The following is a 22,732-nucleotide window of genomic DNA, read 5'->3' on the forward strand; positions in this document are numbered from 1 at the left end:
CTGGGCTGTCGCACCCAATCATAAAACCTTCTTTGTTTCTCAGTAAGATATTCATCCATCCCCTCCTATTTTTGACTAAGTCTTCCGTCCTTCAACTTCCACTCGGGACCACGTTCCTCGTCGTCATTAGCAATGCCGCCGTTTCATTGCCTCGTCCGGTTCCAGTCTGCCGACGACAACCTGATATACTTTGCTGACCTGGGTGTTAATGGCCTGGAGCAGCTTGGTGTCGTATCGCAAGTCGATGGCTACGCCTCCGTTGAAGGATTAATAGCAAGAGATGGCGGGAGACCCGTCAGACTCGGAAAGGTAGGCGGTCAGTTACGTAATGACTTGGTCCTAATCAAGACAGATCCTTGCACCTGTCCCTCGAACCGGAGTACCCATCTACTGCGTTGGCTTGAACTACCAGTCGCACGCGGAAGAAGCAAAGGTATGTCACTCTACATGTTGGAACGCTAGCGTCGACCGAACACAAAGAAGACTGACACTGTGTGTCCTTCAGCTTGCGATCACACAACACCCTCCGTTATGGACCAAGCCAGCTGCGGCTTTAGCAGATCCCTACGAGGACATAGTGATGAACAAATTCTGCGCTTCAAGTTTACCGGACTACGAGGTATATCACTTCAGCCGTCTAACATTAATCTCCTGCTAACAGCCGGCTTTGGTTCTAGGGAGAACTTGTGTTCGTGACTTCTCGGGCATGTCGCGACGTGAACGCGAAGGAAGCCCAGTCATGCATCCTCGGCTACACAGTGGGCAATGACATATCATGCCGCTTGTATCAGCTTCCTGAGCAGTGTGGGCGTCAATTCTACTTCGCCAAAGCCTTCGACAAGTTTGCCCCCATCGGGCCAACGCTTGTACACCCGGAGGTCATTGGACAAGGGGAAGGCCTCAAACTCATCACACGTCTGAATGGAGAGACTGTACAAGAGGCAGAGTTTATGAAAGACCTCATATGGAAGCCGGCCGAGATATTGAGTTGGATGAGCCAGGGTATGTCGCCAATTCGCGCCTTTACCTTATTCTCCCCTGCATCAGCACTCGACTAATTGGCGCTTGTGATTAAAGGCACGACTATCCCTGCTGGGACAGCAGTCATGACTGGTACGCCGGCAGGCGTTGGAGCTTTCAAGAACCCTCGCCGTCTCTTGACGGACAGCGACGTTGTCGAAGTGGAGATCGCGAACGTGGGCGTGTTGAGAAATAAGATTGTCTTTGAAAAACAACGGTGCATGCACTAGCCTCCAATCAGCAACACATAGGGAGTGCTGGCTAGACGTTGAAATGGTATTCATATAAGCCGGATGTATCCCAATTCAGATCTTAACAAACCCCAAGGTAGACTAGATAGCCCAAGAACATAGCCATAGTGTCATGTGGATGTATTCGATACTAGGCATCAAGTCTCAGACGCGCGGTTGTGAGGCAAGCTCAACCGCCAAGAGCTTCCCGCCATGTCAATATCATCGGCGGGGGAAGCTGATGGAGGGGAGAGTGGGACGATTGGATACACTACTGGATTGAAGTCCGAGTGAGGGTGATGGTGGGTTGTTGTCCATATTGACATCGGCCCTATGAGAGTCCCCGTGCTACCCATCTCCATGCATCCTATTAACCAATACTACAGCTTAAAGGCCATTCATATATACCACTTACATATCTCTGAGACGCATTCCACGCATTACAATAGCCATGCCACCAAGATCAGCATCCAGCTGTAATATCACAATTGCGGATGAATCGGGATAATGAAAGGCTCTTGATTTCTATCCAATGAGTGACTCAGGGTTAAACAGCTCATTCGGATCCAGATCTCCATGGGTGGCTTAGAGTTAACCCCATCTCTCTGCTATAACATAAAACTCCTTTACGTCCTTCGCCACTCACGCAAAGGCTGTCGCCTTTCTCACCAACGTCTTGCTAAACACCCAAATGGGAATCACGAGGAGGTACGACCCCCACAGTATGCCCGCCATGGTGGAGAACTGATTCGCCGGGCCCATCCTCCGTAACCAGTCCACAGCACCATACGACACAGCAAACCCGATGCTGTTCTTCGTCACGTTGGCCAGGGCGCCGATATGTGCGGCCCGCGTCGGCAGACAGTCGACAGCATACGTGAGCAGTACGTTGGCCGAGCTCGTAAGTCCAAGACATAGCATGCCCCAGCCCACGCATACCACAATGTAATTGCCCGGGTCCCGTAGCGCAAAGCCCATGGCTACGCAGCCAGCAGGGCTGAGCAAGGCACCAGGCAACAGGGCCGGGAGACGGGTCGCTGGGTTGGCCACACCGTTGGACCGTCGGGTTGCGCGGTTGAAGAGCCGGTCGGCGAGGGCACCGCCGATAGGGAGGCCAATGGTAATACCAACCAGCGGCCCGGCGTTGAGTAGACCGATGGACAACGGGCCCCAGAGGAAGGGTGGCTGGGCGTAGATGATAGAGATGAGGATGGAAGTTATGGCAGTCCAGCCGATGGTCAGGCCGAATATGACAACAGTGACGAGAACTTGGGGCAGGACGATGAGCTCAAAGGGCTGGAATAAGGAGATGAGGGAGGCTTTCCAGTTCAGATCGACGAAGTGCAGGGAGAAGGATCGCCGCACATATTCCATCTTCAGCGTCGGTTGTTCAGCCGACGATGAGGTCTGCGCGGTGCTCGTGATGTTCTCGACCATGCTCTCCTCAGCTTTACACTCCGTCTGCCTTGTCTCCGCCTCTTCTCTCTGCCCCACCAAGACCGTCCCTCCGCTGGGGCCCATGCCTTCGTGCGTCGTCTCCGGGAGCATGATGATACTGAACACGAGATTGACAGCCACGGCGATGGACATGACCCTCTGGAACCATCTCCATTCTCCCAAGCCCTGGGCTACGGCACCTGAAATGATGGGACCAAGCGCTGCTCCAATGGCAAGGAACCCGACGTAGACCACCATGGCCCTGGCTAGCTGGTGTTTCGGGAATGTCTCGGTGACGATGGTCGGGGCGAGAGCTTCGATCAGGCCGCCGGCCATTCCACCTAGGATGCGGGCGCTCCGAAGGGATTGGTAGGACTGCGCCTCACCGCTCCAGATGTTGGCGCCGAGGAAGACGACGAGAGAGACGATGATTGTGTAGCGCTTGCCAATTAGGAAGGCCAAGGGGAGAGCAATGAGGTTCTGGGTGACGTCGGTGTTAGTGCGAATGGAGAGAAAATGATGGAGGATTGTCGTCGCCCATGCAACACGTGGAATGTTTCACGTACCGAGAGACCCAAAGTAAGCAAGACGTACGTGCCGAGCTGCGATGCTTCATTCTCGGTGCAGTGAAATTCCTGCATAATGAGCCCGAAGAGAGACGATATGCCTGCAGCGAAGACATTTCCGAGCATATTGTAGAAGCTAACGTTGAGGAGGATTAGGAGGCGCCACCAGAGTGGCCACGACTGCGAGTTTCAGTATGTGGGCTTGACGGAACTCGAGCTTTAGTTTCCATACCCAAGGAGACAAAGCCATAATGAAGAGACCGATATGACTTTACGATATTCAAGCAGTCAGCAGGCGGATTATATAGTCTTCTGTCGATCTTCTCGGTTTATGCAGTGATCAAGTCTGAACCGCGAATGTCGGCCGATATGTTTATGGTGATTGCTGCGAGACGATGCAGTGGTAAGCATCGTTTCTAACAGAGTCAGGTCACACCCTTTTAACACCGTCGCCTTGGTTAGTCTTACACCTGGAGTCGAGGGTACAAGATTTCTCTCGAGGGTTACACGACCCCAACCAACCGCCATGTCGCCTACCATCAACCATTCCATAGGAATAGCGCCGGAGGAACCAGCGCAGAGATGCCCCGCGTTGGGGATGGTCTAAGCGCTAGTTAATCCGGGGCCATGGTCATCATGAATGACACGACACGTCCACAACGCTCCGGCCCCACCAACTTGTCGCACGCTAAATGGACGATGGGGGTGATCGAACATGAATCTTAGCGAGAAGTCCATATTTTCCCAAGAGCCAGGAAGCCGTCGCCCACGCTGCTGTGAGTATCGACGGATCAAGCAAATCTTCCCCGACATGAGAATCCTTCCTAATATTGACCACATGAGAAATGAAGTGGCTGCGAGTTCCCGACTATTTGTGCCCTCCAGAGGATCCTTGGTCTCACAAATGCTTAGACATGGGCAAACTGCTCAATGATAAAGATACTGAGCTTATGCGTGCAATGCCATGCTCTAATTTTCCATGGTGTATTCGCCCAATTATATCTACCTGGGTCTCCTTGTAGCGTTCCGCTCTATCAAATCTCTACACATGGTTCCGCTGCAACCCCAGCCTAGAGCTTGGCCTTCTCTTTCACCAACGGCAAATGAAGATAGTACTCATACTCCTTCAGGCACTCCGGGTTTGTTGCCGTGCCGCCGATCCTGGCCTTCTCCCCGCACACTATATCTCTGACGAGATTCTCGATCTTCTTCCCGTTCGACGTATATGGAATGTCTCGAACTTGAAACATATATGCTGGAACATGCCGCCCACTCAAGTCCTTCTTGATGGCCTTTGCGATATCTGCACGCAGGGACTCCTCTAGCCGGGTATTGTCCCTCATCTTGAGGAAGAGGAGCACGCGCTCGTCGTTGTCCTTGGGCCGGCGCTGCCCAACAGCAATGCAATCCTCGACTTGGGGGAACTTGTAAACGACGTTGTAAAGATCGGCCGTGCCGAATCGGACACCTGGAAATACCCATCATGGTCAGTCTACACTCTGCTCGAGGGATTTGTTCGGCATCAGATGCCATACCTCCCGGGTTCAGCACTCCATCACTCCGACCGTGGATGACATAACTCTGAGTCTTAAGATCCTTGGAGATGAAGTCGCCGTGACACCAGATGCCAGGGAAGACATCAAAATAAGCCTTGCGATATTTCTCGTGGCCTCCTTCGCCCCAAAATGTGACGGGCATGCTAAAGAACGGCTTTGTGATGACGAGGTCTCCTTTCTGGCCTGAATTCTCAATATTCCTGCCGTCCTGGTCCCAGATCTCGACCTGCATGCCGAGAGTCGGAGCGGCGAGCTGGGATCCGTGAAGAGGAACGATGAGGTTGCCTCCGACGACTGCGTGCCCGCAGGCAATGATCAGCAGGTGCCACCACTAGGAGCCTCGGCGATAATAGGAGGCTATGCTTACCGCCCGCAGCAAGATCCGTCCCCCCTGAACTGCTTTGAAGGGCGACTTGCTTAGGGAACACGGCGTAGAACCAGTCGCTCGTCTCCGTTGGAAGGGGTGCCCCGGACACAACTGCTACCTGGAGACTCTGGAGCGGAGGCAATGCGCCAGGAAGACTGTGCCTAAGCGCCGTGAGGAATTTTGGGCTTGTACCCCAGTGGGTGACACTTCACAACGGCATATCAGCGATCTATTGGTGACTCGCGAAGGGAACAAAGAGGCTTAGAGGATGACTCTGTTAGACGTACCCCTGCTGTTCGAGAAGTTGGACTTGGAATGCCGGCGACGGATGGAGCGGACTGCCATCATACAGGACGATTCTGGACCCAAGGCTTAGAGCAGCGACCAGCATGTTCCACATCATCCAGCCAATCTGTCCAAGTTGTTAGTCAGACTAAGCCTATTAGCAGGGACAAGGACTGGCTCGTCCACTGACAGTGGTATACTGATAGTAGGTCGAGTCTTCTCCTAGCTCGGCACCAAGAATCAGGTCCTTTTTCTGCTGAAGGAGGACAGCCCCTCCAGCATGGCAGATACCTGCATATACTGTCAGCAGTTGCCGTTCAATATGTCACCGACTCTGTCTCTTTATAGCCATCCAGCCACAGAATCAGCGAGTGCCATAAGCAGCCTACATTTCGGCGGCCCGGTGGTGCCGGAGCTAGGAAAAAAATGAGCTCAATCTGTACGGTCAACAGCGCCGATAGACGTACGAGTAAAGGATGTAGATGGGATGGTCAAATGGAAGTTGGGTGAACTCCAGTGGTAGGAGGTCAACGTTGAGGAAGTCATTCAGGTGAAGGCTGTATGGTGTCTAATGTCAGTCGAGGCTCTTCGTCTGGATCAAGGAGCTGCGAATGCACACTTACACGCCTGTATCACCCCAGGCCGGCCCTGTCATGACTACAACACGCTCTAGCTGCTTTACCCGTTTCTTTAGCTCTCCAACGGCCGTCTTGAGCTTTTCTCGTTGGTCCTGCGTCTTTCCCCCGTACAGAACTGTGGATTCGAGAAATAGGACTTTGGGTTGGATTTGAGAGTATCTCTCGACGATGCCCTTAGCTCCCATGTCCGGGGCCGTGGACGAGAAGATGGCCCCGACGGCGCCTGCCGCAAGTAGAATGAGGAGCGATTCGATCGAATTTGTCGCCACGGCTGCACAATTCGAGGTCAGCTTCAGCTTGAACTACTAGCATGTGACGATCGTTGCCCAACTTACTCGCCACGCGATCCCCTTGCTTGACTCCCGCTTGTCTCAAGGCACTGGTGTACAGGGCGACTTGCCGCCGGAGCTCCATCCACGTTAGATGGCGCCATCGCGTTCCCCCTCGCGACACGCCGACACAGCGACCGCGTCCGGGTGGGCGGCTAACCCTTTGATCAGTACGTTCTCTGTGTAGTTAAGCCGTGCATCCGGGAACCATCGTGGCCGCGGCCACATAGATTCGATGCCAACGGCGACGGCTGTCGGGGGTTTGGTGTAGACCAGGCCGCAAAAGGTCCAGATCTCGCGGCAGAAGGACTCAATCTCGTCAACGGACCACTTGTGGAGCTGGGTGTAGTTGGTCAAGTTTAGGCCGTACTTGCGGTTGATAGATCTTCGGAATGCATCTAGACGCGTCAGGTGAGGGCTGGGGTGCATCCATGGACCCTTTGGTGCTACTGCTGATGATGCCGGCATTGATGCTGCGTAGGGGTTTCGGCGGTGGCTTGAGGAGGTCGATAAGTAATGAGATATCCTGAATAATCTAGAAGGCGTGAATACAACCGGCGTACTTTTCAAAATCAACAACCATACGCTGTTTTATAGACAGTGCAAGATCAAATCGAGGTTGCCCCTATATGCGCAAAGCTCGGTTGCATATTGCTTTCCGGCGTAAACCGGATGTTAGCCCGGAACGGCTATATCAAGGTAGAAGTGTCTGACCTGTGGAGGCAGGCTACTGTCCAGAGTAACAGCCTCGTGATTCGCCATTGGCTCATGAGCTAATAGAACGCGCAGAGGCAGTTCGTGAATTCCCCACAGAGGAAATCACTCCGCGGAGGAACCCTGCGGGATATTTTACGAACGGTATGGTATGGTATGTTTTATTACGCCCGGGAGAACTAATCTCATAGGGCCGTTAGATACGCTAAGCCATTTACACTTCCGCCGTCTTGATCCTGACCACAAAAGAAAACCCCACTTCTCTCCGGTTCTTATTTGTTCCAGCCTCGCTTGACTCTGTTTGACAGACCTGCTTGAAGGCCGATTACTCCAAGTGTTCAGCATCCTATCTTCAGCAGCCGAAGCATGGACTGTCCACCTGAGGCTGTTGGATGTTAGTGTTCCCTAGGTTCAGTTGTTAATGTGTCATATCTCCCGGTTCGCCTCCAGTCTCCCCGTCTCCATTGCAAACTTGACCGCCGTTCGCACCGCCTGTAAATTAGGTGTCCACTTCTGTCCATCCGACGTCGATTTGCCTCCCAGAAAGAACGAGAGATTTCCCATCATGCTTTGTCTAACTTGTCTCATGCCTTCGCGCTGTGTCTCCCATTTTGTGCATCGAAACAGGAAATGTTCCATCGTCTCGGCTGCTTGTCCACAATCACACATGTCCGACTCCACCGCGCCTATCTTGCACAGGTAACTGTTGATCCTCGCCATTCCCGTACGGAGCTGCGAGAGCACGTCTGCTTCTCTTCTCTTTAGTCCATCGTATAGCGCTTCCGTGTGTTTGCCTGGCAAAGCTTTGTCGATCCTCTTGGAGTAGCCGCCTACTCTGTCGGGTAGTGCCCGTTGCTGCCGCAGTTGCAACTTCGCCAGTCTGGTCCGGGTGGAGCGAGCCTGGTATGGTAACGACTCCGGTGTGCTCTCTGCCGCGATTGCTCTTCGGGCTTGCCTCTTTGCTATGTGGCCCATGGTGAAGTCGTCGCCTCGAGACGGTATTCACATCATCTTGACCCTGTTATTTGCTTTTCCCAGTCGTTCGATGTGATCATAGATCTGCCGAATGGTGCCCTGACCTGACTGCTGTCGTGGTCGTGCAATCGCCTTTAGGGATGACTGGCTGCTTGATAATACCGTAAGCTCTCGGCATCGAAGTCCGTCGGGCATACATCGAAGTGCCATTGCTATCGCCTCCAGCTCGGCCGTGTATGTATCCTCGACCATCTTCCGCTGGAAATTGAAGTAAACTCACATTAAGATATTAGTCACGCTCCCTGAGACCCCTTGTAGCAAGCGCTAACTGTTAGAAGCAAAACAGTGGAGCAAGGTACGGCTTGGAGGCTTGAGACCGTCGAGGAGATAAGTGATAGGTACTAATTTAAGAATAGGGAGACAAATAATTTACTTTTAAGATACAATAGAGCTCCTCACTTCGCCTCGCTCGCGTGTAGCGTCCGTTTGAGCCTGCTCTCCAGTGGCTGATACGGCTCATTCGCCTCTTCTCGTGCCATATCGTTGATCCAGCGCTCATTTGGCTGGATTCTTCTTCCTTTGGACAATTCAGACGCCAGATACAGCCACGAGAGCAAGTTACCTACTGTGCTCACTTCGTCGCTGACGTGGGTGGACGCATATTCCCTCATACGATCGTAGAGCTTTTGGTCAGTCCAGAGTTGGAACAGATGCTCAGCTACAGCATCTGTATCGCTCACGTCTACGAGGAACCCGTTCTTGCCGTGCTGGATCTGCAGTGGGATTCCACCGGCCAGCGTCGCAATCACGGGTTTGCCCTTACGCAGAGCCTCCGACACCTTGACCTCAAAACCCTCACGGGTTGAGAGCTGCAGGGCAATTCTCGCCTTAGACAGTAGTGCGTTGAGCATCTGATCGCTCGGACCGATACGCGCGATGCAGATGAGGTGCTTGAGGTGATTGAGATGCTGGTCGACATACTCTAGGGCGGCGTCGTAGATAATGGTGCCGTCTGGATCATCAACTGACCCATGTCCGCAGATGAGCAGTTTGGGAGGTCTCCAGTCGGGAAGGGAATGACAGAGGAGCTTGTGGAACTTTTCGTATGCGACGAGCACGTCACATATTCCTTTGGAAGGGTCAAACCGCGCAATGTGGGCAATGTATTCCTCTAGGGTTGAGTGAAAGGTCAGAGCGACTCATAAGAGACATCAAGGTTAGAATCTTAGAGGACCTTACCTTCTGGGAACTGAATTGTGGGCATGTACTGCTCTCGACATTGGGAATTGAAGATTCGTCCATAGTAGGAGATGTCCCAGTCACTCATAGGTTTGGTCAATCCGTCTAACCTAATAATTGGTGAGCTAGCAATCATGAAAGTGCCCAGGGGTGCATCTCACCAGTCAGTTGACGCAGGCATGTATCCAACCGTCGACGTGGGAACGTTCTTTGGCACAAACGCACGCACGGGGTGGCTGATGAAGACATCCGCTTGCTTGATGGACTCCCACAAAAGTTCCCAAGCCTCTGCCTGTGGAGTACCCGGCGTGGCGACGAGATCGCTTCTAATCTGGATATGACTTCGGTAAATGACCGGTCTGTCCGGCGTGCGCTTTTTTATCAGAGGGATCAAGAATGGCAACTGCGGGTCATCTATGATGATTACGTTGGCGCCGCCCTCGCTAGGATGAACCAAGGGACCATTTCTCTGGAACCAGGGAAGTACTGGCAACTGAGGAAGTAACGGGGCATGCTTCTCAAACCACTCAGGCAACCACTCAGGAGCTGGCGGTCCGGCTCTCTTGAGCCAGAAGCGGTCTGCATTCTCATGGACCCAATCGCGGACAATATCCCGTTCTTCTGGTGTGAAACGCGTGCCCGGGGGGGCTACACCTTGAAGTATATTGTGGTTGTTCTTGGTGATGCGGAAGACGCCAGGCCTGGGTTTCGGGACATACCTGCACAGTAATGAGATCAACAGTGCATGGCATAATATAAGCTCGCTGCAAACGGGCGAACCTGGGGGCGAACGTACCATTCCAAATCCACTCCGAGTACCTTTGCAAGCCGGACAAGGGCATGGCGCATCAGGGCAACACCGCCACCCTGCGGGGTTGCGCTGAAGAAGGCTATCTTCACTCGCCGTTTTTTGAGGTCACTGGCAAACTTGTTGACTGCGGACCAGGTTGCCGGCCCCACCGTCTTCTCGTAGTCCAAGGGTCTCGTCAACTTGACATGGAACGCAGCGTCAACTTCAACAACGCCCCGGCTGCCAATCTCTAGGACCGGGGCTTGGCTGGGACCAAAGAACCAACAGCCAGTAAGAAGAGAGCAGTTACTAAATTTAAGAAGTCGAGGGATGCTACTACTTGCCTGATACACTTTCTTGCCATTGACTCAGCCTGTTCGTCCAGCGATTTGAATGGCAATTGCTCATCGTATGAACCCCAACTAACCTTCTCCTCCACCTTCCGAAGTACGATGGATATGATGTCCAGCTCAAGCCAAAGGCGAGCACACAAATTAGGACACCGTTCAGCCAAGTCAGTCGACATGGCCAAGCCGATGAACTTCTCGGCATGGTCTTGTTGATATTCTCTCGCTGTCACGATGATATGATCCGTGATCGCGGCCCAATCTGGATGCAGGTTGCCGGAGGAGATATCATGCTGCGCGTAGTCTAGCATGTATGAGCTGTCACGAACAGCGACAGCGAGAGTGACTCTCCTATTGGCGAAGTGGTAGTTAACAGCAATGCCGGCGTATATGGCCTGTCAGAGTAAGTCAGAGCGATGCTCGCCCTTAATTTGTTGTTTTCAACAGTGCCAATGGGACAGCGGCATACGTGGTATGGTGGCCCATCCCAGGTGTACTCTCCGAGGTCGCTCTTCAGTTGGCGCATCTGGTGTGCAGACGGCCGCCGCTGGAAGTTTTCGCAAGTGACAGGAGGAGCTGCGACCGCTGTCGGGTTATTCAGGCTCTGATCACTGGGGTCCATGCTTAAATAATATAGCGGGCTATAAATCTTAAGTGCATACCAAAGGTCGTTTCCAGGTAGTATACTCATAGAGGGTTGGACTTTGTCAAGATATATAGTTAGTAAAATATCCCGGCAATTTCTCTTCGCATTATTGACTTTCTGATTTCACCATATGATTGGTTCAAACTCTTCCGTGGCAAAATCGATGATAACTCTGACGTAAGTCTAAAATAGTGAACTGACGCCTCTGCAGTAGCATATGATCGGAGTCAAGGTCTCCCAGAAGTTGAAGCTTTAATGACGAACAAACGTCCTCAACAGTCAAAAAGCTTGTTGTACGCGGGGATTGGGGCGCGAGTGAACATGTGAACGCCACATCTACGGAGTAGTGGCATGACAGGCAGGTGACATGATAGCAGTGGGGTGACATAGCAGTGGGGTGACATCATGGTTGCTCATCCCCCTTGCTAAAATCACCCAACCTAATTTTCCCACATGTGTTTTTAGCCCCTTTTGCCTTAGTGTTCAAAGACTTCTCCGCGAGGGCCACGACGAGGGGTTCAGGCCAATTAAAATGCGCCAAATGAACGGTACATATTTTCCCATCCTAAATTATGGTGATAGAACTCCTAGCAATTTTTGGTTGTTACAAATAGCAACCTCGCATAATTTTGCAGCCGTACACTGTCTGCCTTCCTCGAGGCCTTCTCTTATTGCCGCTGACCTCTCATTTGAGGTACTAAGGAGATGGGCGCAAAGACCATCGAACCTTCAACTTCAACATCACGCCATTCACGTGTCGACCCCCCATCGTGACCGTAGCGGAGGCTTCGGGCAGCTCATGGGACAGATCTTTGCAGCCGGTCGGATACGTAACTTCGTGCCATGAATGGCAAGAATAATATTCGCCTCGTTATTTGATTGTGGCATGTTTTATGGTTAAGGAAATTTTAATTAAATGAAGAGAGGTGAGGTTGAGCGATTTTTTAATCGCTTCGCTTGTGCAGTCGGCTCGCTTATCATGTACGTTAGAATTTATTCAAGCTTGTGATGTGTTGGCTTTGATGGGCGGGGTTCGGAAGCTCCTCGGAACTTTTGTATATGCCGGACAACGATCTCGAATACCTCGAATAATCTTCTATTACCTCCACTTCCAATTGACTGTACCCGCTCCCTCCAAAATGACACATAGCGTTTCTGCGCATCAGATCATATCTGTTCTCGTCCTTTCTAGGGGAACTTGCCTGTGCTGTAATTGTCCTCGGCCTCCTCAGCCGCCTCATTTATCTCGCCACCATCGCCGGGGCGAGCGCCGATGGACGGGTCATCTACACCATGGTCGTCGCAAGCATCACATTGCGTACTCCATCTTTCTTTTCCCGCCCTTCGATACTCTTTTCTGGAGCTTCCCGTTTGACCACTTGTTGTTTGTAATATGGCTTGTGGCCTGCTCGAGTCCGTTTGCCCCTCCTTCCCTTTATCATTATACTCCTTGTGGGGAGGCCACTAGCGGACCGCCTCTGCCCGCTGGTATTATGACTATTGGAAGGCCTAGTACTGGGGCTAGTACTTGGGCCGTTTCTGGCGTGTCGTAGCCTTTTCGTTCATTGCCTGCTTGCCCACCTTCTGGGCGGCATTCTTGCTAGTCCTCGCCCCGCGTCTAGCTACTTGGCGCCGTGTCCACTCTCATCAAACCTTTTTCTCTCCCGTTCTCATCTCCAAGAATCCCCCGATAGCGGAAAAGTCCTGAAGATCTTCCGTTCAGACCCTTATCGCGAACACGAAAGCGACACCTTTGGCCCATCGCCAGCATAAGCTTTTTTTGGTGCTGACCGGCTGCATGCGTGGATTCATCACGATCATCTCATTTAATATTTTGACAGTCCTCCCTTTGACTTTGAGCACCTTCGTCGCGGGCCACGAGACAGCGGCCACAGAGTCCACACGCCACTTATCCGTACAAGCATCATAGATAACCCCGCCGGGCACCTTTCGCTATATGAAAGACAGATGTCAACTTCGCTGCCTAACTATTCAACCTGTACGTGACAAGCTTTTCATATCGTCGCTTCGCAGCGAATTAGAGACAATGCCAGACATGCCTAGTACCGAGGCGCCCAAAGAGGCTCTTTGCGAATGGCTAACATGAGCGCACGGTGACAATTGTTCCACACATTGGGTTTGTTAATTTGACGCCCCAGTCATGATTTCGGTATTGTTGCTAGAAGAGATGCAGAGACACGGACATCCCTAGTGGAAGCTCGCCGAAACCCAAATATGCATGGCTTTGTTTACCTACACGAAACTTTATGCTAGCCTTCTTACGTCCGAATTGAGGAGAACCCAATGTTACTGATATTTACCGTGTGTCTCCCGATTCGATGGCTATCCAATTCTCATAATTAAGTATCCTTTTTTCTAGGATGCTTCTTGATGCAATAGCATTTCAGATCGTCAATTGCCTTCAATTCGCTTCAAGATGGCTTCATCTCAGGCGAACGATGATGAGATCAGCCTAGCGACCTCACAAGTCAATGTTAGGCACTCTGAAGAGATTCTGAACGAGTCCGACGATGCATCATCTCATAATTCTGAAGGGTCCTCTACTTACGAGGATGGAGGAAGCAATTCCCGAAGCCCCGGTTCTAAGGCACCCATCTCGAAGGCACGTCCAGGATTTCACCGGACAGAAACCAGGCCCGTGATTGAGGACAACGACAGAAACGAGATTTTTCGAATTGCGACGGCGCTTTCCAGTCGCCATTTCGTCGCCACCGCCGGTGGAGGCCCGTCTCGCGTCCACACGCTCATTACGTATGACGAAGACTCCCCAGCCTTAGACCCGCAAAGCGATCAATTCAGCTTGGAGAAGTGGCTGCAGAATTTCGTCAAGACCCTTCGCGAGCAGAACATCATGGCGAAGCAGACTGGCGTGGCGTTCAAGGATCTCAATGTCACAGGTACGGGAGCTGCGGTCCAGGTCCAAGAGACGGTTGCATCGGTGCTGCTCGCTCCTCTACGACTCGGCGAATTTTTCAGCTTCGGAAAGAAGGAACACAAACAAATTCTCAGAAACTTTGATGGACTGATTAAAAGTGGCGAGCTTCTGATTATTCTGGGTAGACCGGGATCCGGATGCAGCACTCTTCTCAAGTCGCTTTGCGGAGAGCTCCATGGCTTGAGCGTGGATGAAAAATCCACGATTCATTACGATGGAATTCCCCAGAAACTTATGAAGAAGGAGTTCAAGGGCGAAGCCATCTACAATCAGGAGGTAAGAGAAATCAGCTGTCAACACTGAAATGATGCTCACTCGGACGTACAGGTTGACCGACACTTCCCTCACCTCACGGTTGGCCAGACCTTGGAGTTTGCCGCCTCTGTTCGAACGCCATCTCACCGAATCAATAACATGAGCCGCAAGGATTTTGTACAATATGTCGCCAAGGTTGTCATGGCTGCGTTTGGCCTCAGCCATACATACAACACCAAAGTGGGCAATGACTTCATCCGCGGCATCTCCGGCGGGGAGAGAAAGCGAGTGTCTCTCGCTGAGATGGTCCTCTCCGCTTCGCCTTTCTCTGCTTGGGATAATAGTACTCGTGGTTTCGACTCAGCTACTGCCCTCAAGTTCGTCTCTGCATTGAGAATGGCTGCCGACATGAGTGGGCGTGCTAATGCTGTGGCAATCTACCAAGCCAGCCAAGCTATATATGATCTCTTCGATAAGACTATCGTACTCTATGAGGGCCGGCAGATCTACTTTGGCCCAGCAGAGCAGGCCAAGGGCTTTTTCGAGAGACAGGGTTGGCATTGTCCCCCGCGTCAAACCACTGGCGACTTTCTCACATCGGTCACCAACCCGATCGAGAGAAAGGCACTACCTGGAATGGAAAACAAGGTCCCGCGAACTCCAAATGAGTTTGAGCAATATTGGCGTAGGTCGCCTGAGTACCGCGTGTTGAAGCAGGATCTTGAGGCGTACGAGGCTGAGTACATGGTCGAACGCCAGGGAGAGAGTATCGCCCAACTTCGAGAGGTCAAAAATTGGCAGCAGTCCAAACACGCTCGACCAAAATCCGCGTACACTCTCAGTGTCCTGATGCAGGTCCAGCTCTGTACCAAGCGGGCCTATCAACGCATCTGGAATGACCTGTCGGCAACTGGAACACAATGTTTCGTGCAGCTCGTCATGGCTCTCATCATTGGATCCATCTTCTATGGAACGCCCGATGCGACTGCTGGATTCTATGCCAAAGGCTCTGTTTTGTTTATGGCTGTTCTTCTCAATGCGTTAACGGCCATTTCGGAAATCAGCGGTCTTTATGCTCAGCGACCGGTCGTCGAGAAGATGCTTCATTTGCTTTTTACCATCCTGCTTGTGAGGCTGCCGCTGGCATCGTGGCCGATATGCCGATCAAATTTGCTACTGCATCTGTCTTCAACATTGTGCTCTACTTTATGGCTGGATTGCAACGAGAGCCAGACAATTTCTTCCTATACTTTTTGATTACTTACATATCTATGTTTATTATGAGCGCCGTCTTCCGCACGATGGCAGCCGTCACGAAGACGGTCTCTCAGGCTATGACCTTATCGGGAGTCATGGTTCTAGCCCTTGTTGTCTATATCGGATTCACTATTCCCCTCCAGAAATGAAGGTTTGGTTCTCCTGGATTCGGTGGATCAACCCAATGTATTATGCCTTCGAGATTCTTGTCGCCAATGAATTCCACGGTCGTCAATTCATCTGCTCTAACATCATCCCACCTTATACGCCTCTTGTCGGAAATTCGTGGATTTGCGCTGCTACTGGCGCCGTCGCCGGTCAGGATTATGTCAGCGGAGATGCCTTCATTGCCGAACAATATCAGTACTACTACTCCAACGTCTGGAGGAACTTTGGTATTCTTTGGGCTTTTCTTATCGGTTTTATGGCCATCTACTTTGTCGCCATCGAACTCAATTCCTCAACAAGCAGCACTGCCGAGGCTCTTGTCTTCCGAAGGGGTGCTGTGCCGGCTCATTTGCGCGCCGGTCAAAAGCAATCTCCGAAGGATGAAGAGACGCCAGTGGATTCAACCCACAAGGAGAACGCTAACGGTGGAGACGTTAAGGTAATCGAACCTCAGAAGGATATCTTCACCTGGCGCAATGTTATATATGATATTGAGATCAGGAAAGAGCAAAGACGGCTTCTGGATCATGTCTCTGGTTGGGTCAAGCCAGGCACGTTAACTGCGCTGATGGGCGTCAGTGGTGCTGGAAAGACAACATTGTTGGATGTGCTCGCGCAACGTGTGAGCATGGGTGTCATTACTGGCGATATGCTTGTGAATGGCAAGCCTTTTGATGCCAGCTTTCAGCGCAAGACAGGCTACGTGCAACAGCAAGGTACGTAAGATGATCTGGGGCCAAAGACATTTTCTGACATCTTTTTAGACTTACACCTCGAAACTGCCACTGTCCGCGAGAGTCTACAATTTAGCGCAATGCTAAGGCAACCGAAGTCTGTTAGCAAGAAGGAAAAGTACGAGTTCGTCGAAGAGGTCATCAAAATGCTCAACATGAAGGAGTATGCAGACGCCGTCGTCGGTGTTCCAGGCGAGGGCCTCAATGTCGAGCAGCGAAAACTCCTGACTATTGGAGTTGAACTGGCCGCGAAGCCAAAGCTGCTTCTTTTCCTCGACGAACCGACCAGTGGTCTTGATTCACAGAGTTCTTGGGCCATCTGCTCGTTCTTACGAAAGCTGGCCAACTCTGGACAGGCTATACTATGTACTGTCCATCAGCCAAGTGCGATTCTCTTTCAGGAATTCGATCGTCTACTCTTCCTGGCTAAAGGTGGCAAGACCGTATACTTTGGAAATATCGGAGACAACTCGCACACCATGCTAGATTATTTTGAGTCGAAGGGAGCCCGAAAGTGCGGCGAGAAAGAAAACCCGGCCGAGTATCTTCTGGAAATTGGCAACAGTGGATCCAACGGCGAGGGCAAAGACTGGCACACCGTCTGGGAGGAGAGTGAAGAACGTGCGGCCGTCGAAAATGAGATTGATAGAATCCATGCCGAGAAACAGACTGAAAAGGTGGCAGGAGAAGACGACCCTGCCTCCCAGGCCGAGTTCGCGATGCCGTTTAGGTATCAACTTCAGGAAGTTACTTATCGAGTTTTCCAGCAGTATTGGAGGATGCCCAGTTACATCTTTGCCAAATTCACTCTAGGTATCGCGGCTGGTTTGTTCATTGGATTCTCGTTTTTTGACGCCAATGACACACAAGCCGGAGTGCAGGAGGTCATCTTCGCTGTGTTTCTTCTAACGACAATCTTCTCAACTCTCGTACAGCAGGTAAGTGTTAACAAAACTAGTGGTGCTTGAGAGATGTCCTAATGTGATTGATAGATTCAACCACTCTTTATTACGCAACGATCGCTATACGAAGTCCGAGAACGCCCGAGTAAGGCGTACTCGTGGAAGGCATTCATTACGGCTAATGTCATCGTGGAAATTCCCTATCAGATCATTACTGCGGTTTTTATTTATGCCTGCTTCTACTACCCAGTTATGGGCATCCAAAGCTCTGCCCGGCAAGGATTGATCCTTCTCTTTGTCATCCAGCTCTTTATCTACGCCAGTACCTTTGCGCATATGACCATTGTCGCTATGCGGGATGCGCAGACGGCAGCCAGTATCGTCATACTCCTTTCTCTGATGAGCACTATTTTCAGTGGTGTACTCCAGACTCCGGCTGCTCTTCCAGGATTCTGGATTTTTATGTACCGCGTTTCGCCCTTCACGTACTGGATCGGTGGCATCGTATCGACGGCGCTTCATGGTCGACAGATCACCTGTTCGGAGAAAGAGACGTCAGAATTTAACCCACCCAGCGGTTCAATTTGTGGTGAATATCTCGAACCATTCCTCAAAGAAGCGCCCGGAACGCTGCAAAACCCTAATGCCACGGAGCAATGCCGGTATTGCTCAGTAAGCACCGCCGACCAATACCTTGCAGCCTTCCAGATCTACTGGAGTGAGCGATGGCGCAACTACGGGATCTTCTGGGCTTATATAGGGTTCAACATCATCATGGCGATTGTCTTGTACTACATATTCCGGGTGAGGAAGTTGGGAAGACATTAAGGTGAGGGGTGTGGATAGGTACTAAAAGGTAATAAATCTCCAAAGACTGTATTTATTTGCAGTGAGGAGGAAGTAATTGGTGTCATACAGTACGTGTATTCGGTCCATTGATCCCAAATCAGTGTATTCGTGTTGTGTTGTTGTTTTTTGTGTCAGCCCCCGCATATCTACTGTTTTTCTGCGTAATCTCAAGACCCCTGACCCGCACGTGAGACCCCAGCATATGCCTTCTGTTCAACACTTCCAGAAAAACAGTCTGCTAGTGATGGTAGTGTTACGCTAGTTAATTAGTTTCTTTGATGGCCAGAGGCCAAAATCAACAATAGAACTATGCATTGGAAGAATTTTGGCTATATAATCATTGTGATTGATCCTGGCTAGATTCACGGAGGGATACGGCTCCAGTACCAAAGATGTCCACTCCGCAATAGACTCCTCAATATTGCATGTAATTCAAGTGCTGATGTTATCGTTAGCCTGATCTCAGCGAGTCGGAGTTCTTGCTAAGTAAAGATGCGTTATCGAGCTTAGATAGCTATGGTGTGGGTACATTATTCACTCTGGCCAAATAGTAAGTCCTAGTACGATGTAGAGGAAGCGATTACTAGGATGCTATTGAGATGATGGTATTCCCAGACCTAACTAAGCCCCAAACAACCGGGGAAAGGCCAGTTCAACTGGATACCAGTGTTACGTGAAAAATCCGATTCTTCATCGAGGAGGCTGATTCCCTTTGAATACTGGCGAACTGAACGAAACACCTGTCAAAACTCTTGACCAGGCTAAGGCCCGAGTAATTTGGCTTCTAGTTCTCTTCAATGTTTGTGTTTTGTTCGAATCGGATGAACATGATGGCGGGATTTTCGGGCATGCTGTACCACACGTCAAGGGTGACGCGAATGATGGCGATCATGGACTCCGGGAGAGCTTGGAACATCTCCTTGATCTCGATTCTCCCAAGATAGAGAATGACATTGTGACGAAGCCATATCCTCAACTCTCTCAGGGTGTGTTTGATTGCGTCCCGGAGGTATAGATGGAGGATGACGTTGACGGGCTGCATGAATGTACTCAAGACTGGCCCGCAAGTCCAGGTCTTGGGAGGGAACATGGGGGCTAGGAAAATTTGCCTCCTGTCTTCTTCATGGCGGTGATGGTAGTAGGGCATAGTGCTGAGCTTGGCCATGCCCTCTTCCTTGATGACTGCGTTGGCCGTGAGGCAGTTATAAAGCTGCGCAGTTGTCAATACATGCTGCTTCTGAACAGCCTCTTCCAGGATCTGGATTAGAACTGTTGAGAAATCATGCTGGTTCCTGTGTTGGTTAAAAGTAGAGGCCGAGATGAGCTCCTTTCCGTGGCCGATAGACCTTCCGACAGCACTGGAGCAGTCCAGAAGCATCAAAACGTCGGGTGCAGCGGGATCAATGATGCCGCGACGAACCTGGCTAAAGTCGACGAGTGGCAGCGGACACGTATAACGAGTAGTCGGTCCCAGATAAAGATGGGTGTTACCAGTGATACCTACAACCGACTCGCTGTGTCCGATGTAGTAGACGATGGCCAAGTCGTCTCGCTGAAGGCCTCTCATCAAGCGCTCAAGTTCTTCCTCCAAAGTAGTCTTTTCGTTGCCACCTGACCGAAGGAGAAAGACGAGCACATCATATCGATAGGAACTGAAAATGCGCCATACGCGAGCAGTCAAGCTTCTGATTTTGTCGTCTGCCTGATCTGCTGCCCAACTAAGGAGGAGAACATTGACAGTGCCATACCGACGGCCGTTGTTTGTCTTGTCCGTAGAAGTTGCTGCAGGCCTGATCGAGGGTATGGCGGAACCCGTCAACGGTCGTGTGGCGATCTTGAGGTCGCCAGGCGTCCGAAAGGTGGGTAACCTGGTGTAGGGGAGGGAAAGGATCGCTTGTTCCGTTGGATGCCATCTTGAACCGACAAAATAAATAGATATCAGTATCAGATAAGGGGCCCAGGAAAACTGGGGAGAAAGGAAACCAGACTAACCTCTGGATCTCCTCGAAACCTTTATAGGAATGTTCAGGTGTCCCGAAGACACAATTGTCGTCTGCAGCGTCAAAGAGGATGCTGTTTTTGACTACCTGGACCGCTTAGCGATTGCCTCGACGGGAAAAAAAGTATAAGGGAAAGCAAAAGGTCTTCTGATGCCTCGCAAACTTTTGGCCTAGCAATCTGCCTGACATTGTAAGTACCGTCTTGAAATTTGGGTTGCGAAGCATCAGAATTGGTAGTACAGTTGTGTCAAATTCGATGATGCATCCATTACGCTAGTTTGGCGTTGTGCGGATATAGCCTAGGGGCGCCACCGCGTCGAGCAATGCGAATGGATTCGTGGCGATGTGGTGCCCGGTACATAGCGATGATTCGCTTGCTTGTGATCCCCCTTCACATCGCGGCCATCAGGTTTCTTAGCGCCAGGCCGAAGGAGTCCAGACCCCAATGATCAATCAAAGTTCAGCGGATTCGTAATTGCTGCCAATAGATTTCTCCGGGTCGCAGTGGGCTAGGAACATCGCGTCAGACCGTCTTTCTTCCAGCGAACAGCTATGCGTTCTCGACCGACAACGAACATCATCGAGACGTGGCTAGGCCACGATGCTGTCATCATTAAACCCCAGGTAGAGGCGGCATCATTTGGATAAAACAAACGATACGGAACGGGTTCTTATGGCTTGTCCAGAATTTGGCATCAGGGCATCATCAAAAGTCACGACCCACAGACTACATTCCGCCAGGCAACTCGACAGACGAGAGCGATGACAATATGCTCGACTTCGGAGCTCTTATACCGGCCCTTGTGATATTAGGCGGCATCTTGGTTTCACCCTTCGTATTGCTCATCTTGTAGGCGATTCCATCCAAGTTCTTGTGGTCCATGTCCATGTTCATGAAAATAGCTTCGCGGTGAAATCACGAAGGCATCATCGCCAACCTCAGAGGGACGTCGAGGCCGCGAAAAATGAACCAAAGGAGACAATTGACCTGCAGACGCTGAAGGACGCAAACCCTTCACAAGAGTACAAGGAGGTGAAGTGGCTAAAGAGGCAGGCATCCTGGGCTTCAACGCAGTCCAGTTCAGCTGAAGTGTGGTAGGTTCCAAGTTGAAGTGATGAGGTTTTCCTACCAATGCTCACATCAGTGCAGTACAATCTGTCTTGAAGTTCTCGAAGATCAGGACGATGTCCGACGATTGAAGTGTAAACACGTGTTCCATTCGAGCTGCATCGAACTTTGGTTCCGGAAACACCGCGTCGACTGCCCATTATGCAAGTCGATTTTCATCCCGAACAGGCAAAGCGATCCAGGGCCAGAAGAAAGGCTGTCAGACAATTGGCTCCACAGGGATCATTGATGGCACCAGTCAATTGATGAGAATTATCTAAAGAACAAAAGAAATTGAACAACCATGTGTTCGGGCAGAGCTATTTAAGCCCATGTCGTTAGGATTGGAACCCTTGATGTGACAAGTTGGATGTGAAACCGGATACACAACCCCAAAGTACGGGCCGCGTTTCATATCCAGTCGCACGAACCTAGTGGTGATATGCGACAGTCTGCTGGCCCGTCTTGACTGTGATCCCACACCCAATAACGGTCGACCAATTACATCTCCGAAGAGCCAAGGGGCACTTGCCCTATCGTGAATCATCGTTTAGATGGTGATTACCTGTAGTAATGACGTCACCATTGTGTGAATCTAATGTCAAATGATCGAGGAGTACATGTATCTCATTCGCAGCGCTGCCCTCCTCGTGGCCTTGCCTCGCTGCAGTCTGCTAGAGGAGTCTAGGCGACAAAGCCCGTTGTAGCGCCTAGGGGGCCTTCGGAGGCAACCAGAACACTTCTCATTTCTATCGAGATCTTCCAGATCATCTTCATATCACCCAATGGCCTGCTGCGAATGAATCGCGGGTGGATCGACACTGCCAATTGAACCGCCAACGAATTGAACTTCAGGTCGTCGATGGCCAGCGAGACGCGATTCAGGGCGACCATCCAGAGTAACGTAAATAATAATGGTGACTATTGACAGCCAGAAAGACTTAACGCACTGCCAAAACAAAATATCGAACAAGACGACAAACTATGACCTTATAGGTGTTTTTCGTGTCTTTCCTCCGCCCCCCTCCTCATCTTTATTCTCTCTCTTTTTTTTCCCCGTCGGGTAGAAGGTGACTGGAGGGTTGTGTTTGATGGCATCACGGCGCTGTCAGAAGCATGGGACTGGTTGCCAATTGTTGTTGAACCAGAACTGAGGGCTCTATCCGTCTCACCCTCAAAAGAGGTCAGATATATCGAGGATCTAGTAGTACGAGTCTTTCACATACGTCACATTATCTGCTCGGTGTTATCGCTAGGGTCGGTGGCTCATAGGCCTTTCAGGCAGCAGCAATATTGCACGTCTGGCGGTTCGATTAGCCTGGTAGCCCTGTGGTGAATTGAGGCTTTGCTTACCGGCGAGAGTT

General features: G+C 51.1%; 7 protein-coding genes across 7 annotated transcripts; 2 read left to right on the top strand and 5 right to left on the bottom strand.

The window, feature by feature from the left end:
* Window positions 1–132: 132 nt before the first annotated feature.
* MRS44_013404 (uncharacterized protein) lies at window positions 133–1,250 on the top strand (the record flags this gene model as incomplete). The annotated part of the gene is made up of 5 exons (XM_065616878.1): window positions 133–309; window positions 353–433; window positions 506–619; window positions 678–1,002; window positions 1,078–1,250. 5 exons carry the CDS (start codon window positions 133–135, stop codon window positions 1,248–1,250), a joined length of 870 nt encoding a protein of 289 aa, XP_065472950.1.
* Window positions 1,251–1,892: 642 nt separating this feature from the next.
* Window positions 1,893–3,503, bottom strand: MRS44_013405 (uncharacterized protein; the record flags this gene model as incomplete). The annotated part of the gene is made up of 3 exons (XM_065616879.1): window positions 1,893–3,167; window positions 3,254–3,433; window positions 3,486–3,503. 3 exons carry the CDS (start codon window positions 3,501–3,503, stop codon window positions 1,893–1,895), a joined length of 1,473 nt encoding a protein of 490 aa, XP_065472951.1.
* An 820-nt stretch (window positions 3,504–4,323) lies between these two features.
* MRS44_013406 (uncharacterized protein) lies at window positions 4,324–6,896 on the bottom strand (the record flags this gene model as incomplete). The annotated part of the gene is made up of 10 exons (XM_065616880.1): window positions 4,324–4,721; window positions 4,789–5,103; window positions 5,177–5,337; window positions 5,464–5,588; window positions 5,652–5,752; window positions 5,851–5,876; window positions 5,929–6,018; window positions 6,085–6,370; window positions 6,435–6,507; window positions 6,603–6,896. The coding sequence occupies 10 exons, from the start codon at window positions 6,894–6,896 to the stop codon at window positions 4,324–4,326; spliced, it is 1,869 nt and encodes a 622-aa protein (XP_065472952.1).
* Window positions 6,897–7,568: 672 nt separating this feature from the next.
* Window positions 7,569–8,117, bottom strand: MRS44_013407 (uncharacterized protein; the record flags this gene model as incomplete). Its single annotated transcript, XM_065616881.1, has 1 exon — window positions 7,569–8,117. The coding sequence occupies one exon, from the start codon at window positions 8,115–8,117 to the stop codon at window positions 7,569–7,571; it is 549 nt and encodes a 182-aa protein (XP_065472953.1).
* A 27-nt stretch (window positions 8,118–8,144) lies between these two features.
* MRS44_013408 (uncharacterized protein) lies at window positions 8,145–11,115 on the bottom strand (the record flags this gene model as incomplete). The annotated part of the gene is made up of 8 exons (XM_065616882.1): window positions 8,145–8,375; window positions 8,551–8,694; window positions 8,744–9,288; window positions 9,357–9,466; window positions 9,518–10,075; window positions 10,153–10,455; window positions 10,515–10,888; window positions 10,963–11,115. The coding sequence occupies 8 exons, from the start codon at window positions 11,113–11,115 to the stop codon at window positions 8,145–8,147; spliced, it is 2,418 nt and encodes an 805-aa protein (XP_065472954.1).
* Window positions 11,116–13,576: 2,461 nt separating this feature from the next.
* MRS44_013409 (uncharacterized protein) lies at window positions 13,577–18,239 on the top strand (the record flags this gene model as incomplete). Its single annotated transcript, XM_065616883.1, has 6 exons — window positions 13,577–14,371; window positions 14,423–15,478; window positions 15,636–15,699; window positions 15,751–16,491; window positions 16,540–17,447; window positions 17,502–18,239. The coding sequence occupies 6 exons, from the start codon at window positions 13,577–13,579 to the stop codon at window positions 18,237–18,239; spliced, it is 4,302 nt and encodes a 1,433-aa protein (XP_065472955.1).
* An 805-nt stretch (window positions 18,240–19,044) lies between these two features.
* On the bottom strand, window positions 19,045–20,173 carry MRS44_013410 (uncharacterized protein; the record flags this gene model as incomplete). Its single annotated transcript, XM_065616884.1, has 2 exons — window positions 19,045–19,962; window positions 20,009–20,173. The coding sequence occupies 2 exons, from the start codon at window positions 20,171–20,173 to the stop codon at window positions 19,045–19,047; spliced, it is 1,083 nt and encodes a 360-aa protein (XP_065472956.1).
* Window positions 20,174–22,732: the final 2,559 nt, after the last annotated feature.

This window comes from Fusarium solani (genome assembly GCF_023522795.1).
Source record: "Fusarium solani strain SB1 chromosome Unknown bctg00000009, whole genome shotgun sequence".
Taxonomy (NCBI): Eukaryota; Fungi; Ascomycota; class Sordariomycetes; order Hypocreales; family Nectriaceae; genus Fusarium; species Fusarium solani.